The sequence below is a fragment of the Coptis chinensis genome, chromosome 1 (genome assembly GCF_015680905.1).
Source record: "Coptis chinensis isolate HL-2020 chromosome 1, ASM1568090v1, whole genome shotgun sequence".
Taxonomy (NCBI): domain Eukaryota; kingdom Viridiplantae; phylum Streptophyta; class Magnoliopsida; order Ranunculales; family Ranunculaceae; genus Coptis; species Coptis chinensis.
In genome coordinates, this window is record NC_141456.1 from 51,408,070 (window position 1) to 51,423,568 (window position 15,499).

Consider the following 15,499-nt stretch of genomic DNA (forward strand, 5'->3'; position numbering starts at 1 on the left):
AAGAGAGGTAGGGGAAAACCCAAAGGGAGGGGAAAGAGGAGAGGACATTAATAGCTTATTATGTCAATGGTGAAAGTAAGTAGCTGGAATGTTAGGGGACTAAATGACCCGAATAAAGCGAAAACTTTGAATAAGTATATTTTGGAGAACAAGTTAAGTTGTATGTGCTTCCTAGAAACAAAGGTCAGGATGGAGAAGCATCAGGAGATAACAGGAATAGTTTCCCCAACTTGGGGAACTATGTACAATTATGCTAGTAACGAGTATGGGAGAATATGGATTACATGGGATGTAAATTTTCTGGATATTCAGAAAGAGGTGGAAGGAGGGCAGTTTATACACTGCAAAGTTACAAGTTGCATTATGGGTATTCCTTCTTACTCATTGTTGTGTATGCCAGTAATAAAAGTCACGAAAGGTTAATTTTATGGGATGAGCTGAAAACCTTGAGTGTAGGTATACAAGGAGCATGGTGTGTCATGGGGGATTTTAATAATGTATTGTTTTCATATGAACGAGTTGGGGACAGAGAGGTACATCCCAGGGAAACAATACCATTTTCATCTTGTTTGAATGTAGCCGGACTGTTTGATCACACAGCTACTGGGTGTTTCTATACATGGAATAGTGGAGGGGCTAGTATCAGGAAGTGGTCGAAAATAGATAGATGTTTGGTAAATGCGGTTTGGACTTCTATTTCGCAAGCATCAAAGGTGGAATTTATAACCGAAGGACTATCAGACCACTCCCCCATGATCTTGACTTTTGTGAATAATTTTAGGAAGCATCCTCCGTTTAGATTCTGTAACAACTGGACTCTGCACCAGGATTTTGAGCCTTCTTTGAGAGAGTGTTAGGATATAGAAGTTCATGGTAGCCCGTCTTTTATGTTAACTAAAAAGCTCAAAAATCTGAAAGGAGTGTTAAAAGGATGAGCGAGACAGTTCAGTAATGATATTCAGAAATTGGTGGTGGACACAAGAGAAGAATTAAAGGTGATTCAAGAACAACTTCGCCTGAACCCCCTGGATCACTCCCTCAGTGTACAAGAATTTGCTATGAGGGACAAACTCTATAAGTATTTGAAACTAGAAGAAGCGGAGATGTATCACAAGACATACATAGATTGGCTTTGCTTTGGAGATAGATGTAGTAAGTTCTTCTTCAATGTCCTAAAGGAAAAGAAAACCAGAAACTACATATGGAATGTAATGGATGCACAAGGAACACAGAGAGAAGGGAAAGACCAAGTGGCAGAGGCATTTCTGAGCTACTACAAAGAATTACTAGGGGTGAGATCGAGAGAAGAATGTGATGCAGAATTTCTAGATAGTTTACAGGTGAATAAAGTATATTTGGTCACAAGACAAGCTTTGATTGAGCTGATCACTGAAATGGAAATCAAAGAAGCATTATTTGCAATGGAGGATAACAAGGCACTAGGCCCGGATGGCTTTAATGCATGCTTCCTCAAGTCAAGCTGGGAGATTATTAGGGAGGACTTTATAAAAGCCATCCAGCATATTTTTAGGCACAAGCAACTCATGGGAGGTACAAACTCCACTTTTCTCTACCTAATTCCTAAAATGAAAAATGCCTCACATGTTACTTCATTTAGACCTATTGCATGCTGTAACATTGTGTATAAATGTGTATCAAAAGTACTAACAAACAGAATGAAGAACTGCATTGCGTCTTTGATATCATGTTCTCACTCTGCATTTGTACTGAGGAGGTCTATTCAAGACAATTTGTTACTGGCTCATGAACTCCTTAGAGGGTATTCAAGGAAGAAAGGGCAGAAGAGATGTGCAATAAAGATGGACATCCAGAAAGCGTATGATTCAGTATCATGGCAAGCTCTGGAAGCAATCCTGTACAAGTTCAAGTTTCCATCTATGTTCATAGAATGGTTACTTATATGCTATACATCCCCGTATTTGTCGGTCTTGGTTAACAGGTCTCCTGAGGGATACTTCCAGGGGAAACGGGGGCTCAGGCAAGGGGACCCAGTATCTCCATATCTTTTTGTCCTTGTTATGGAAGTCCTGAGCACTCTTCTCTTACAAGGTCTACAGTCTAAAAGGATCTTTGCACATTCAAAGTGCAAGAAACTTAAGATCTCTCACCTCTGTTTTGCAGATGATGTGCTTCTCTTTTGTAAAGGAAACATGGAGTCTATCATGGCAATAAAGGATATCTTGGAGTCCTTCTCTAAAGCTACAGGGTTGTATTTGAGTAATGAAAGGCGACATTAATCGCTAATCGGGCAAGATGTCTGAGGCGGAAGGGCTAGAATTAGCAGCGGCTATGAATATATCGCTGGTTACTCCTCCGGTGATTTATCTAGGATTGCCTCTCACAGCAACAAGACTTGGAGTAAGAGAATGTCTACCGCTCATTGAAAAGATCACAGCAAGAATTTCAAACTGGAAGAACATAGATTTAAACAGGGTAGGAAGAGTGCAGCTGGTGAATTCTATTCTGTCATCCTTTCAAACTTATTGGTCTAAGACTTTTGTGCTTCCAAGAATAGTACTCAACAAGGTAGCAAAGATATGCAATAGGTTTATCTGGTCAGGGCCAAAGTTAGAGAAGAAAATGCACCATGCAAGCCACTATACACTCAGGGTGGACAAAGAACAGGGCGGTCTAGGTCTGGTGGATCCGAGGATCTAGAACAAAGCTGCTTACTGTGGGTTAGTGGTAAAACTAGCCCAAAAAACTGATTGTCTATGGGTGAAATGGACATGGGAACAACACATCAAGACCAAAAACTTCTGGACTATGAAAATCCCAACGGATTGTTCTTGGGTATGGCGAGAAATTTTAAAGCACAAAGAAGCTACATGGAAGTATGTGTGGTACTGTATAGCGGATGGAAAGAGTACGAGCTTCTAGCATGATCCTTGGTGTACATGGCCGTTGATTTTGAATGCTGAAGCTAAGTCTTTTCTCTCGAACTCTGTACTAAATGATGCAGTAGTGGCAGAGGTGATTGTCAATGGAGGATAGGGAAGGTGTATAATTAACCTACCGAATTGTGAGGTAAAAAAGATGATTATGGAAATAGAGATAAATTCGTTCATGATAGAGGACGCAGTTATTTGGACCCCCTCAAGCTCTGGGAACTTCTCTATAGCTTCAGCGTATGCAGTTTTAAAGAATGTACGAAGTAAGGTTAAATGGTATAAGATTGTTTGGGGAAAACTCTCAGTACCCAAGCACTCATTTACTATTTGGCAGTTGTTCTCTGGATGTCTTCCCACTCAGAACAGATTGATGGCAAAGCAAGTTATTGGATCCTCGAGGTGCTGTCTCTGTAACAACCAGGAAGAGAGCTCTGCCCACTTATTCTTCGACTGCCCTTTCTCAAAACTAGTGTGGCAAAGCTTTAAAAAAGCCATGGGTTTGCTAGAAGGAGTTCGAAACTCACATGATGAGTGGTACTACTTGATGAGGGTAAGCAGACTAAATTCAATAGCCTCTGAAGTAATTAGAGCGCTAATATGTGCAGCAGTTCAAGCAATATGGAACGAGCGAAATTGGCGCCTAAAGAAAAAGAGATTCAAGACTCCAGAAGTGGTAAGCTCGAAAGCCCTGAACTGCATGAGAGAGTACCTGGGGAAGAAACTGGATGTAGTCAAAGAAGATGTAGCAACTAGAGTTGTGTTGAGGAAGTTAGGTATTAGGGTCAGCTTTAAACAAAAGGAGGAGAAATGGGTAAAATGGGAGAGGGCGGGCTGATTCAAATATGGCAACTTTGAACACAGATAGTTCGGCCTAACAGGGGAAAGCAGGGTATGGAGGAGCATTGAGAGACCGAAATGGAGATGTCCAAATGGCCTTTAGTGGTAGCTCGAACAAGCTCTCAGTTATACATCAGGAATTACTAGGAGTCTTGAAAGGCATCAAAGGTGCAGCTGAGATGAATATCTTAGAAGTGGGAGTACAAGTACACTCACTCAGAGTAGCACAGATTTTGAATGGAACAGAGGCTCCGCCATGGTACTGCAGGAACTTGGTAGCACAGATAAGCGTGGAGAGGATCAATTTTGCAAAGCTAGTGGTAAGGCATGTGTTCAGGGAAGGAAATCAGGTGGCAGACTATTTGTCTAAAGTTAGTACCACTAGAAATAGTGTTAGTGATGATGATAGTTACAACACAATGTACTTTATTCCCCCGATGGATAAAAAATTGTCAGAGTTGATCAAAGGGGATAAAGAAGGAAGGATGTACTTGAGATGTTGATATTAATGAAGGTTGGGGAACCATAAACCCTAGTTATTTAAAAAAAAAAAAAAAAAAAAAAAAAAAAACCGCTCTATCCTTCCCTAAATAATCCCACATCTTGAATTTATTAATATGTTCAAAAAGGTTGTTGAATGCAACATTCCACAATAATACATCACCTCGCTTTCGTGAGAATTGACGGGTGTTCAACATCTTATATGATTGATAGAGGGGTGTCTCACGAAAAGGGGTCAATCCCATTAGTTAGGGTGCAAATACCGGCACCCTTTTTATGTAACTCGCTCCCTTAAGTAGTTTGTTTCTCACCCGAGAGTGCTCAGGTCTTTTTCCTCCACTTTACTCTTTATGGGTGAATTCATATTTCACGCCAAAATTTGAAACTTTGATACTTTTTGTTCTCCTTTTTCTTTCTATTCTCCCCTTTATAACAAAAATAAAACTACAGTAATCAGATTAATTAATTAATATATTGTTCACTTCATACTCCATTCATTATTTTTTACATATTTATTTATCAATTGACCATTTTATCCTTAAAGGAAGTGGTAGACCGAACTCTGGTTACTAGTGTGTTTAGATAAGAAATTGCTTTTTATTATACTAAAAGACACGTCATTTATTTTCATATAGGCTTTCAATTCATTTTCTTATCTAGTTTTTGTTTACCATATTCTCACTTTAATGTTCTTATAGGTAAGTAACTCTATCTAGCTTCATTCTATCGTCTACATGGTCCAACGACTACTTGTAACAGTGCATGTTGTATCACCTGAGAATTATGGAAGATTTTATTGGACTTGAAGAAAACTTGGATACTTTGTCAAAGGAGATTAATGTTCTAAAACATTTAAAGAAAAAAGTGGCTAGAAGTGGGAAACGATCAATGGACAAGTGGTTGCAAGATGTATGTAGATGTTTGGTGTTTAATGGACAATGACCTGATGATTTGTGTGATAGGGAATGGTTGCACTCTTCTTGGGATAAAAGTTGCTTACGTATCAAGTTTTTTCGGGTAAACTTGAATCAAGCCTTACGTAGTTCATCTCTCTCTACTTAAAGATGTTTGAGCTGACTTTCCTTATATGCTCCAGGCTGTTATGAAGTGCAGATTCACCTTGTGTGCTATCTTGATGATTTGTCATTACTCTGATGTTACAAAGTTAATGTTTCCTTAATCGGTGCGTTGACTGAGCTCCAAGATTGCGCTAGTTGATTTGCTTACATTTATGGCTGTAACTGATGCTTGGGATGACCTAGGGTCGGGTCGTTGGTACGTTCTGATAGAGTGGTATGAGCTGATAGAGAACGACATGGTGTATGGACACATGTACTATAATGCAGAACGGAGGGTACTTACACAGCCCCCTTTATTTGATCTGTTCTTTGGACAGCTGTGATGTAAAAAGGAAGGGTAAAATAAAGTTTCCTTTTTAAAACACATGTTGGATAGCTGGTAGGCTTAATTGGCTTTTGAAAAATGTGCAGGAACTGTTGGGCTGGATTCGTGGGCCCGAAATCACGGCGATTTGTGGGCAAGTAATGATTGTGTTATGTTGGAACACGAAACATTTTGTGTTCTCTTGAGGTTTTGGCAGCTGAGGGTTTTTGATGTGTTAAGGTGTTCTACTTTCTCATTTCGTCAATCTAGGAAAGAGCAGAGCGAAAGAAAGAAAGAGAGAAAAAAAAAAAAGCTTTTCCCCTCTTTGGTATCAGGAGCGTCTTTTGATCTTGCAAAATTTGATCTTTTGTTTATTTTTTTGAACTCGTAATGTCTGCTACCAGTGATAGTTTGAGTGGGGAGGTTGAAGTTGATCAATGGAGAGAGAGAACTTTGAATGGAGATGACGTTGAAGTTAGGGTTCGTAGTGGAGATGGAGCTTCATCGTCTTCTTCAGTGGAGACAAGGGATGAGGAAATGGGGCCTAGGTCAATTTATGCTGATCTGAAGGAGGAGTTCGGCTGGGTGAATGCCGACCTAGCCATATACGACTTTGGTGGAGAGGGGAGGTTGTATAACGATGACTATGTCCCTCTGGATGGAGGAGTGGTGGTTTGTTATGGGCAGTTGAAGGCTGGGATGAGGTTGCCATTTTCCCGTCTTGCTGTTGAGGTTTTAAACTATTGTGACAAATCCCCATGTCAGTTTATAGGGAATAGTTGGAGGGTTTTCCATGTGTTGGATTTGTTGAATGAGCGGGGTTGTAATATCCGCTTAGGAGATGTGTTGGAGCATTTCTTTGTGAAGAGATAGGTTACACTGAATTTTAGTTTGCAAGTTGTAAAAGGGAAATAGTCTTTAATTGTGGGGGTGAGTAAGGAGGACTGGAGGTGTAGGCCTTTGTTGGTTGTGGGTAACTACACTCCCCCTGGGTGTGAGCTGAGTACCTGCTCTGTAAAGTGGGCTGGTAGGTAGTTATTTTGTAGGTCATATGCAAGTATTGTACTTGATATGTTTGTACGTTCTGATGTTTTTGTGTTCTTTCGTGGAGAGGTTTCCATTCGAGGTCGTCTTGAGCTTGACATTGTAGAGAAGTTTGCTTGTTTGAGTTGGAAGGAAAAACGAGCTATCTTGGGGGAGGTTTCTCACTACTTTAAGAGGCGTGGATTGGAGAAGATCAACCGGAAGAAGGCGGAGCAAAAGAAGAGGGCTCGTAAGCTCATTTTTGACATCTCTGATTCTAGCTCAGACAGTGAGATGGAGAGGGAGAGCCAAAGGAAGGCACCTATTTCTGGATGGAAAATGGCTGGAGGAGCTGTTGATAGTCGTTCTGCATCCAAACGCTCTAAAGTGGGTGATGTTAAACGTTATGCAGCCAAACATTTCGAAGTAGGTGATGGTGAACGTTCTGGTCATGGTAGTGGGAGTGCTGTTGGTGGTGGTGATGCTCCCACTCAATTCTGGAGGCCTCAGCTGAAGAGGCGCTTTGAGGTGGTTGAGACTGAAGGGGCGAAAAAGTCCCAAACTGAATCTGAGGAGCGACCTAGTACTAGTGGAGGTTGTTCTTCTGTAGGTCGGGCTCCATTGAAGATGATGGATCTTAAGGAACTTGTTGTTGATGTGGGGGTTGTTGATACCCGAGGCAAGAAGAAGGCTAGTGAGAATGAGCCTGTTGCCCAGAAGTTGAAGGGATCGGGGAGTTCGGCCCTACGTCACAAGGGTGCTGATGACATTTTGGATAGGCTTGTCACCTATGAGGACCCAGCGAGTGGGTTGAGTAAGTTTGTGAAGAATGGGAACTGTAGTTTCAAGAGCTATTTAGTTGCTAGAAGGTTACTTGATAGCATTACCCTGGATGGAGATAGGCATCAGTTGGAGACTGGGAAGGACCTGGGGATGAACATTAAAGACATGGATCACTCCCTGTGCTTTGTAAGCCTCTCCGACCTAGGTACTGTCTTGTTTTCCACTTTTACTGCTTTGTGATTTACTTTCTTTGTTGTCAGGTCCTGGCTATGTATAGGAAGCTGAAAGAGATGGCTCTTATCTCCGACCTATACAAGAAGGAAGGAGTTGGATGCTGCCAAAGAAGCTTATGACAAGCTGCTTGCTGTTCAAGAGGTGGAGCGAGCTGAAATAGGGCTGAGGTTGCAGGTCGGAGATCTTGCTGGTAAGGCGACCTTGTTGCAACCGTCTCTTGATGCTTCACGGGTGGAGGTGCAGAACTGGATTGGTGAGTGCAGGAATGCACAGGTTGTTGCTGAAAGGGCTCAGAAGGAATATAACGATCTGGTCGACTTGGTAGAGAGCGGTGATACTTACGTTCTGGTGGACGTCCTCCTGGAGCTAGAACGTAAGTATAAAACCCTAAAGAGGTCGGTTGAAAGTGGGGCTGCACTAGTAGTTGTGAAAAGTACTGTTGTAGATGCTAGTAGACGACCTGATCTACCATCCGATCTTGTTGCTGCTTCAGACGCTCAGCCAACTGAAGACGTCTCCATAGAAGTTATGAATGTGAGTGGTGATTCAGCTAGTGGCCCTGTTGGTGAAGAAGGTGGCCCACTGGAGCCTTTGAATATGTAGAATCTTCCCCGTGTCCTCTAACTGTGCCTTTTCTCTCTTTGCTATTGATTTGTTTGAATGATGATGAACTATGTTTTCTCACTTGCTTTGGTTGATACTGATAACTAATATTGATAACTTTGATTTTTTATGATGGTGGTGCTGAGGTCATTTTCTCAGGATAACCTGGGGGCCTCTAGTATCCAACCAAATTTTGTAAGTAGTAAAGTATTTAAATTACTTACTTGTTCTGCCTTGATGTTCTCATTGAATTTTTTGTGGATGTGATTGCTTTTATTGTTGTTTGATTCGTTGTATGACGACCTATACTACATAGTGGTAGTCCTGATGACTTGTTGTACTATGGTAGATCGTCTAATGTCCTGTACGACCTGGTGAGATGACAGTAGCTATCACCTAGGTCGCCTTTTGTGCGTTTGATTGGGTAGTTCCTTTTGGGGGAACTCTGATTGTCTGATAACTAGCCTTTGATTGGTAGTTACAGTTGAGCCAAGCTTAACCCTGTTCAAAGGCCTTAAGTTGACTGTGGGTCCTTTTGGGGGTCCCATATGTTTGAATTTGACTGATAATTGCGTGAAATTTTCAGTTGAATCATGCTTAACCCTGGCCATGCGTTGGTGTTAAGTTGATTTAAGGTCCTTTTAGGGGACCTTGGGTTGGATTGATTTGATAATTTACCACTATGTGGTAACTATAGTTTAGTCCTTCTTGACTCTGTCTTTGATGTACGACCTGACATTGTGATGTCCTAGGTTGGGTTGGGTAGTGCGAGATGCCTGGCACTCATGTAATACAAAAGATGATATTTGTGCTCGAAATGTTGATGAAATTTTATTCATATTGACTGATACATCTGGAAAAAAAATTTATTGATAAAATCGCTTGAGGAGAGCTGTATTCCAAGGTCGGGGAAGTGTATCACCAAGTTGTATTTTGATCCAGTAAGCTCTATTTCTAACGACTTTGTCAACGATGTAGGGGCTTTCCCATGTTGGGTCAAGCTTGGCTGGAGCTAGAGTCTTTTTGAGGACTAGGTCACCAGCTTGGAAAGAGATTGGGATGACCTTTTTGTTGTAAGATCGTTGGATTGTTTGGTGGTACCGAGCTAGGGATATTGCAGCTACTTCTCTTCGCTCTTCTAGGAGATCGACTTCTTTTGCCAAGATGGTGTCACTATCACCTGTTTCGACGATGTCAGAACGTGTGGTTGTGATTGTTAGTTCTGATGGTATGACTGCCTCTGTTCCGAAGCAAAGTGTGAAAGGAGATTCATTGGTACTGGCTCTGGCTGTTGTTCTGTAAGCCCATAGAATGTTCTCGAATTACTCCGGCCATTGGCTTTTCTTGCTCTCCAACTTCTTTTGGAGATTTTCCTTGATTGCTTTGTTGGTAGCCTCTGCTTGACCATTGCTTTGTGCATATCTAGGTGTAGAAAATACTTGAATGATTTGCCATTTTTGCAAAAATGGCTTGACTTATGAGCCAGCAAATTGAGTGTCGTTATCCATGATAAGGGTGTGGGGGAGACCAAATCTTGTGATGATATTGGTCCATATGAAGTTGATGACATGGACCTCTTTAACTTGGACTGGTGGGATTGCTTCTACCCATTTGGTGAAGTAATCTGTGGCTACTAGGATGTATTTGAGTCATGTTTTCTTTTGTGGGATAAATGGTCCCATGATGTCTAGCCCCCACATATGAAAGGGCCATGGGTTGCCTATGTTGATCAACTTTCGTGCTGGACTCAAATAGTTGTGTTCAAATGTTTGACATTGGTAGCATTTGAGAACATATGTCTTTGCCTTGATGTGCATGCCTGGCCAATAATACCCTTGAACAATTACTTTGTGAGCCAGAGATCTTGCTCCTGCATGGTTGCCACATTCGCCTTTGTGAATTTCGTTAAAGATGAGTTAACATTCCCGTGGAGTTATGCACCTTAAGTGAGGTCCACCTGTGGATTTGTAGAACAATCGTCCATTGATTACAGTGTATCTGGGAGCTCGGAATTTTATGGCACGAGCGTTCTTTGCTTCTGTTGGGAGCTCCCTATGTTGGATAAATTGCAGAAATGGGTCCATCCAAGATTAAGTTATCTCTTCTTCGAATGAGGGCTGAAAGTCTGTGAGACTGTTGACGCTTTCTTGCTGGTATGCAGGCCTCTCCAGAAAGTCAATGTAGACTGTGGTTGGACATGCCTCTTGGGTCTTCGAGGCTAGGAAAGCTAGGCTGTCTGCATGTCTGTTATCCTCTCGAGGAATGTGTTCTAGTGAGAATATTTTGAACGAGCTGATGATATCATTGACGACTTGGGCGTATTTGGCCAGGTTTGTTCCGTTTGTTACATACTCTTTGGTGAGTTGTTTGACGATTAGTTGTGATTCACTGTGAGCTTTGATTTTCTGGACTTGTAGTTACTATGCCATGCGGAGGCCTGTGATTAATGCTTCGTACTCCGCTTCATTGTTGGATGTTGCGAAGTCGATCTTGATTGACTTTTGTAGTTGTGTTCATTCTGGTGAAGTTAACACAACCCCCAATCCACTACCGCTATTATTGCACGCTCCATCTACATAGAGATGTCATGTGTCTAAGGTGGATGGTTGATGAAATGAAGTAATTGGCTCGGGTTCCTAGTTTACATCTTCGACGGGGAAATCTACCAAGAAATCGGCATCGACCTGACCTTTGCGAGACGTTCTGGGAATGAAGTCGATGTGATGTTCTCCGAGTTCTTCAGCCCATTTGGCCATGCGGGCTGTTTTGTTGCTAGAACTCAAAACCTATTTGATGGGTACATCTGTGATGACCTTGATGCTGTGAGCCTGGAAGTAAGGTCAAAACTTCCAAGCTGAGTACAGTAAAGCTAACATTATTTTCTCCATTGGGGATTAATGTTTTTCTTAGTCGGCCAATGTCTTTTTTTTTTTTTTTTTTTTTTTTTTTTGGAAAAAGCTAGGGGTTAAGGATGCCCCAACCTTTATTTGATCATGATCTCAAGTACAACTTACCCTCTTCATCCTCTTTGACCAAAACATGCAGACTTTGGTCTAAAGGGGGAATGAAATACAAAACACTATCGTCTATAGAATCACTAAGCTTAGATAAATAATCTGCAGCCTGATTCCCTTCTCTGTAAACATGTACAAAGTCCACCAATTCAAACTCGTCCATAATGCGCTTTTATCCGGGCTCGCTATTCCTCTCCGCCCAAGGTGGCTCCTCCTTCAAGTTTAGAATACGTACAGCCCTCATGGAGTCAGAATGTACATGCAGTCGCTTTACTCCCAACTGGGCAGCTCCTTGTAGTCCTCTCATAACTCCTAGCGGTTCTGGCCGGGCTAATCGAAGGAGATGTGGACGATCCAGTAAACCCAAAGAGGACCCCGCCATCTGCGTTTCGTATTAGCCCCCCATACCCTGCCTTGCCGAGTTTCAGCGACCCATCGGTATTCAGCACCGGTACCTGATCATTCGTCTTTGACCAGCGCACCCACTGTTCCTCAACTGGCTGGTAGTTTCCTTCTATGCCTAGTCTTTCCAGCAGCACCTGCAGCGCATAGCTCTCCTTTATAGACTGCAGTGTTTTGCCAAGATAAACCTTCATATCATTCAGAATCTGCATACTCAAGAAACTCGGTAATCTTTTCCTGCCTTTCTTTAGACGCCAGTTCCTCTCATTCCAAATCGTGGACATTTCGCCGCGTGAAGGCCCGCAAAATTTCATTTTGCATTGAGTTCGCTCTGCATAGTCTCATTAAGAAGTACCACTCTTCATGCGATCTCTTCACCTGCCCAGACAAGCCCAAAGCTAGCTTTATCCTCGCCCAAACTTGCGTTGAGAACGCACAGTAAAAAAAAAGATGCGAAGAACATTCTGCGTGACCAGTGCATAAGCAACAGCTGGATACATTTATGACTTTCTTGAACATAAGTCGATTTTGGGTGGGCAGGGATCCAGAGAAGAGCTGCCATACAGTAAAGAGTGTTTGGGCACCGATAACTTACCCCAAACAAGCTTGAACCATTTCACTTTTCCTCGAATATTCTTGAGCGAGAGATAAGCCGATGCAAGGGAAAAGCGACCAGTGCTTGTTGGAGTCGAGATGACTCTATCCTCTGCCAAAAAGCTGTTTACCTCCGTTTCCATGATAAACTTTTTCAGTTCGCAGCTTGGTAATTGACAAATGGTATTTGACCAACTCCCATTTTCAATAATCGATCCAACACAAGCATCATCAGGAATAGAAGTCGCTAGCAGTTCCTTAGCTTGGGCGTTGAAGATCAAAGGGCCAAAACACCACGGATCATGCCAGAAGCTCGTTTTTAAACCATCAGCAATACTGTATCTCACACTCTTCCAGGCAGCCTCCCTGTGCCTAAGGATGCCTCTCCACACCAGAACAGTCCTTGGGTTCTTTCATAGTCCGAAATGTCCCCCTTTATAACGATGCTCCCATGTCCATTTCACCCACAAGCAATCATATTTCTGAGCAATCTTGACAACGAGCCCACAGTATGCCGCTTTGTTCCAAGTTCTAGGATCTAGCAGCCCAAGCCCACCTTGGTCTTTGGCCACTCTCATGGTTTCATGACTCGCATGATGCATCTTCCTCTCCATGGAAGGTCCAGCCCAGATAAACCTGTTACATAGCTTTGCTACCTTATCCAGCACCGTTTTCGGCAAAACAAAGGTTTTCGCCCAATACGTTTGGAAAGAGGAGAGGACCGACTGAACAAGCTGCACCCTTCCTGCACGGCTAAGAGCTGCATTTTTCCAATTTGAAATTCTCCCCGTTATTTTCTCAATGAGTGGGAGACATTCCTTAATACCCAATCTGGTGGCCGTGAGAGGTAAGCCGAGGTAGGAGACTGGAGGAGTAACCAAGGAGATTCCTAGAACTTCTGCAAGTTATAGCCCTTCTTCCTCAGACATACTACCCGTGAGGAGGGTAGTTTTTGCATTACTGAGCTGTAGCCCTGTTGCATTAGAAAATGCGGCCAAAATTTCTTTTATCGCCAGAAGTGACTCCATATCACCTTTACAGAAGAGCATAACATCATCGGCAAAACAAAGGTGCGAGATACCAATCTTTCTACACTTGGAGTGAGCATGGATAGACTTAGACCTAAGCCCTTTTTGCAGCATAGCACTTAACACCTCCATCACAAGAACAAAAAGATACGGAGAGACCGGGTCACCTTGCCTTAGCCCTCGTTTTCCTTCAAAATATCCTTCAGGTGTCCCATTAACTAGAACGGAGTAAAACGGAGATGAGAAGCACATCTTCAGCCATTCGACAAACAACGGGGGGAACTTAAATCTCTGTAGGATCATCAAGAGGGAATTCCAGCTTATAGAGTCATAGGCCTTCTTGATGTCCAGCTTTATTGCACACCTCTTTGGTCCTCTCTTCCGGCCATAACCTCGCAAAAGTTCATGAGCAAGCAACAAGTTATCCTGTATAGTCCTCCCAGGCACAAAAGCCGATTGTGCACAAGAAATCAAAGAAGAAATACATAATTTCATTCTGTTAGTGAGAACTTTAGATACACATTTGTAAATAATGTTGCAACATGCTATAGGTCTAAAAGACTCAACACTAGAAGACATTCTCTTCTTTGGAAGAAGACTGGGGATTGTGGAATTTATACCTCTAAGCATCTGCTTATGTTGGAAAATGTGCTGGATGGCTCTTATTACATCATTGCCAACAACATCCCAACACTTCTTGAAAAAGAAAGCGTTAAACCCATCAGACCCCGGAGCTTTATTATCGTTCATATCAAAAAGAGCTTCTTTTATCTCTGCATCAGTGATAGGGGAAGCCAGCTGTAGACTAGTGCAATTATCCACTTCAGTGATACTAAGCTCATTCAAGACTGCACGGTCACAAAAAGCAGGTGAGGTGACGCCCAGAAGGTCCTTGTAGTACTCAATAAACGCATCTTTCACCTCCATCTAGCCTTCTCTGAGATATCCCTCCTTGTCTTTTATACACCATACAACACTCCTAGACTTCTTCTCCTTTATAGAGTTAAAGAAAAAAGCATTACATTTTTCCCCGAAACATAGCCACTCAATATTTGTCTTCTGATAAAGGTCCGCCTCCTCCATCTTGATCAAAAGACAAAGTTTGCGCCTTGTGGCACTCTCTTGGCAGCATAACGAAGAATCTAGAGGGTTCACCTGTAGTCTCACTTGAAGATGTCTCAGCTCTTCTCTAGTTTCCTCCACAAGCCTGTGGGCATCATAACAAAAAGAGCGAGCCCAGCCCTTGAGGACAACCTTTAACGCTTTCAGCTTGCATGATAGCATGTACGGTGGGTTACCATGGTCTTGGATGTTCCAGCATTGAGCAAGGGTAGGTGCAAAATCCTCATGAAGTCGCCAAAAATTACAAAACCGAAAAGGTGGTCGACTTCTAATCTTATTCAGAAAAGACATCACTATTGGGCAGTGGTCAGAAAACTCCTGAGTTAGAAATTCCACGCTCGTAGCCAACTGTAAGGACGCCCAGGAGGAGTTCACAAGACACCGATCCAGCTTTGACCATTTCCTGACTACCTCACCCCCATTGTTCCATGTATAGAAGCATCCTGTTGCGGTATGATCGAACAGCCCCGAAGCATTTAAGCAATTTGCTAGTGGAGCTGTTTCCCTCTGGTGGACTGCCACATCCCCAATTCTTTCATGCGAGAAGAGAACATTATTCAGGTCCCCAATAACACACCACGGACCTTGAATTCCATGGTCGAGAAACTTCAGACTCTCCTCCGGAGGATCGGTCTCTCCGCATTGTTATTACTAGCATATATAACTGTCAAGGTAAACTGGAAATCATATTGTAAGATAGAGACCTTACAGTGAATAAATTGCGCCGTCTCCAGCTCTTTTGTAATCTCCATAACTACCGGATTCCATACAATCCAAACTCGTCCACTATCATCGCTTGCATAGTTATGCATACTTTCCCACGAAGGACATACTATTCCCGATATAGCTAGGAATTTCTCTCGTTTTACCTTCGTTTCCAAAATTCCCATACAACTAATATTCTTCTTTCTACTAAACAAATTTAGCTGTCTAGCTTTTGTGTGGTCATTTAACCCTCGCACATTCCAGCTACACACTCTTATCATAATGAAAATCAGTGAGCTTTTCTCTTTCCTTGCCCTCGGCCTCTCTGTTTACCTCTATTACTAGAAACTGCCTGTGT

At 42.4% G+C, this 15,499-nt stretch overlaps 2 protein-coding genes across 2 annotated transcripts; both read left to right on the plus strand.

The window, feature by feature from the left end:
- Window positions 1–275: 275 nt before the first annotated feature.
- LOC147524466 (uncharacterized) lies at window positions 276–857 on the plus strand. The gene has a single exon (XM_086574937.1). It carries the CDS (start codon window positions 276–278, stop codon window positions 855–857), a length of 582 nt encoding a protein of 193 aa, XP_086431063.1.
- A 2,200-nt stretch (window positions 858–3,057) lies between these two features.
- On the plus strand, window positions 3,058–4,252 carry LOC147524467 (uncharacterized). The gene is made up of 2 exons (XM_086574950.1): window positions 3,058–3,693; window positions 3,791–4,252. Exons 1-2 carry the CDS (start codon window positions 3,058–3,060, stop codon window positions 4,250–4,252), a joined length of 1,098 nt encoding a protein of 365 aa, XP_086431076.1.
- The last annotated feature ends 11,247 nt before the right edge of the window (window positions 4,253–15,499 follow it).

What these genes read in the sequence shown, in the direction of transcription:
- LOC147524466 (XM_086574937.1), top strand. Translation starts at nt 276, where the DNA reads ATGGATTACATGGGATGTAAATTTTCTGGATATTCAGAAAGAGGTGGA.
- LOC147524467 (XM_086574950.1), top strand. Translation starts at nt 3,058, where the DNA reads ATGATTATGGAAATAGAGATAAATTCGTTCATGATAGAGGACGCAGTT. An exon ending in TGAGGAAGTTAGGTATTAGG is followed by an intron (nt 3,694 to 3,790) that starts GTCAGCTTTAAA and finishes TCGGCCTAACAG; the next exon opens with GGGAAAGCAGGGTATGGAGG.